The following is a 2,955-nucleotide window of genomic DNA, read 5'->3' on the forward strand; positions in this document are numbered from 1 at the left end:
AGATCTCTAAACTTACTCATCTGTACATAACTGCAACTTTGTATCAGAATAAAACTATTTTAACGTTATCTTTCTCCCAGTAAAGAGTTCCTTCTGTATGGCTGCCAGACAGTTGTTCATCCATTCATCAACTTTTGGGGGGAACTACAAATTCTGCTGAGCCGTGAAGATATTATAAAAAGCTATCATAAGAGAAGCATATGATAAAAGATGGCATCAAAAAAGTACAAATTACTTTTCTCAAGTGGTTTGAATTCACATGAGGAAGTTCTCAAGCCAAAAAGTAGGGTATAAAGCTATAATAATGAGGAGATGTCCAAGAAGCAAAAAAAGAAAGAATTTACATCTGTTTGGTGTGTCCAAAGCCGATTTCAAGGAGATGCTTTTGAGCTGACTTAAAGAGAGACGCTGCTTGCCCAGGGAACAAAAGCATTCCAAGCGCAGGGAACATCTAGCACAAAGAACTGGAGAGGCGAGCTGCTCCGCGTGTTGAGAAACACGGGCCGGGGTGCGTAGGGTGGGGTGAGGAGTTGCAGCGGGGATATCAAATTCGGCTGGCGAGGAAGGAGGGGCTTGGTGTGGGAGCCGGAACGGGTCCGAACTGGGAGTACTTCGGTCACCGGGCAGGAAACGGCGGCCCTGGGGGCGCTGAAATAACGTTCATTCTACACAACCTACAAGACACATAGTTGGGACTAGAACTGGCGGCTACTGATGTTCAGGGCGGCCCACTCCTGGCTGTGAAGGGACTTCCCGGCTGTCACATTCGCTCCGAAATCAAAATTATACCGAGCTTGCTTTCACGGTTGCCTGTGGCCTGTCCTACATGAGCTTCCCGTTTCTTCTCGGCTCTCAGACTCCCAAGGATGCTCCCGCGGTCCTTTAGGCCGCCGGCGGGTTCTTAAAGCAAGACGACGGGTCCCAGAAACCGGCGCGCACAGACCCTCGGAGACCACAAGTCCCGGCATGCAACGCTCCCCGTTGGAAAAAGGGTCACTAAGTGAACCATAATGCAACGCTCAACGAAGGGGGCGGGGCTCTCTATGGGTAGGCGGCCGACATTGAGCGTCGCCTAGGCAACTCCAATTCCCTGACAGAATACACTTCCGCTTCCGCCTCTGAGCCCTAGGACCGCGAGTCCACGCACCTTCGTAGCTGCGACGTCATTTTCCTGCGACTGAGCGGACGGGGCTTCCGTGCCGTAGCTTCTCTCCCGCGTGAAAATCTAGAGCAGGTCGTTCCGTGTGGCTTCTGACCTGGGAGCTAAGGGAAAACGGCGAGATGACTGACCGCTACACCATCCACAGCCAGCTGGAGCACCTGCAGTCCAAGTACATCGGCACGGGCCACGCCGATACCACCAAGTGGGAGTGGCTGGTCAACCAGCACCGCGACTCCTATTGCTCCTACATGGGCCACTTCGACCTTCTCAACTACTTCGCCATTGCGGAGAATGAGAGCAAAGCTCGAGTCCGCTTCAACTTGATGGAGAAGATGCTGCAGCCTTGCGGACCGCCGGCCGACAAGCCGGAGGAGAACTGAGACCCTCGTGCTGTCACTGCTCTGCGGGAGCCTGACCTGTGCTCTCCCGTTTGCCGTCATTTCCGCGTGTTCCTGCCCCAAGTGGACCGATTCTCCATTGCTCCTGTTTCTCGTGCCTTCCCTGTCCAGAAGTGCTTACCTGGGGGCGACCCGCCTGACCTGCCTTCCTGTGGACCCTTCGGAACACAGCGTTGGGAGACCGTAGGGACCCTGGAGCTGAGACGGTGGAGACATCCTAAAGCCAGCAACAGAGGAGAGACGGCATTGGAATGAGACGGGATTTGGAGGCTTCCTTGTTGGCTAGTTGATTGTCGTCTTTGCTTTTTTCCATAAAGTTTAGAAATTTTTCAGTCTCTTCGGTGTGACCTACTTGTGTTGGGGTGGAGGGGTCCCGGGAAGGCTCTGGGGACTTTGGTTTCATAGGAGACGGAAGAGGTGGGAGGTGGAGTTAAGCACAAGGACAGCGTTCATTGCCAGACACTTAAATACGCCTTGCACACTCTCCCAAGACCTTTTGTCAGGCCCAGAACGCCTTCCCTGTCGAGGTTGTGACCACTGTATCCCTCCTTCATTTTCTTCCATTCAAAAGATCTTTGCTAGCATTGTCCACTCCTCTCTCTGTAAGTTGCATCCTCTTGGGACTCTGGACAGGTCCCTGAAAAATGACAAGCTGTCAAACGAGTTCTTTCATTCATTCAACATTCAGATTTCTTGAGTTCTGTGTGGGGGCCATTTTGCCACGCTTTTGGAGCTTATGTTATACTTGGGGGCCGGGGACGCTGCACAGGTTGTAGGCATAAACAAGCAAGTATTAGAAGGTGTTGTGCAGGATGGGAGTAGCAGTACGTTTGCAGTTTTAAACAAGCTGCTTATGTTAGACTATTGAGATGGTTACACTTAAGCAAAGACTTGAAGGAAATAGCCATGGGGAAAACTGGAGGAATTGTTTTCCAGGCGGAAGGAACTGCCAGGACAATGGTGCTAATACTGAAATTGTGTCTGGCTTATTGGAGAAACATCAGAGGTAAATGTGGCTGGAGGGAGTAAGCAAGGGGAAGAGTAGAGGGATAGGTAATGGAGGAGGAACACATAAGAGCAGAGACTGGTAGGCCAGTGCAAGAACTTGTGACTTTTATCCTGAGGGAAATAGAGAACCATTGGGAGTAATGGTTTTATTAAAAGAACATGATCTGATGTATTTTAGATAAGTAATTCTCAAACATTTGGGCCATGGGACTCAATTACAGTCTTAAAAATTCTTGGAAGACCCTACAGAGTCTGTATATGAGGGTTATACCTGTTGATACCAAATTAGAAATTAAAACAAAATTTTAAAGTATTTAGTAATTTGTTTAAAGATAACAATAACAAAACCATTACATGTTAGCAAAAACATTTTATGAAAAATAACTA

General features: G+C 49.3%; 1 protein-coding gene across 1 annotated transcript; it reads left to right on the forward strand.

The window, feature by feature from the left end:
- The first annotated feature begins 1,153 nt into the window (after positions 1-1,153).
- On the forward strand, positions 1,154-1,895 carry SF3B5 (splicing factor 3b subunit 5). Its single transcript, XM_059177347.1, has one exon. It carries the CDS (start codon positions 1,282-1,284, stop codon positions 1,540-1,542), a length of 261 nt encoding a protein of 86 aa, XP_059033330.1. The 5' UTR covers positions 1,154-1,281; the 3' UTR covers positions 1,543-1,895.
- The last annotated feature ends 1,060 nt before the right edge of the window (positions 1,896-2,955 follow it).

Source organism: Mustela lutreola, chromosome 6 (assembly GCF_030435805.1).
Source record: "Mustela lutreola isolate mMusLut2 chromosome 6, mMusLut2.pri, whole genome shotgun sequence".
NCBI classification, from domain to species: Eukaryota; Metazoa; Chordata; class Mammalia; order Carnivora; family Mustelidae; genus Mustela; species Mustela lutreola.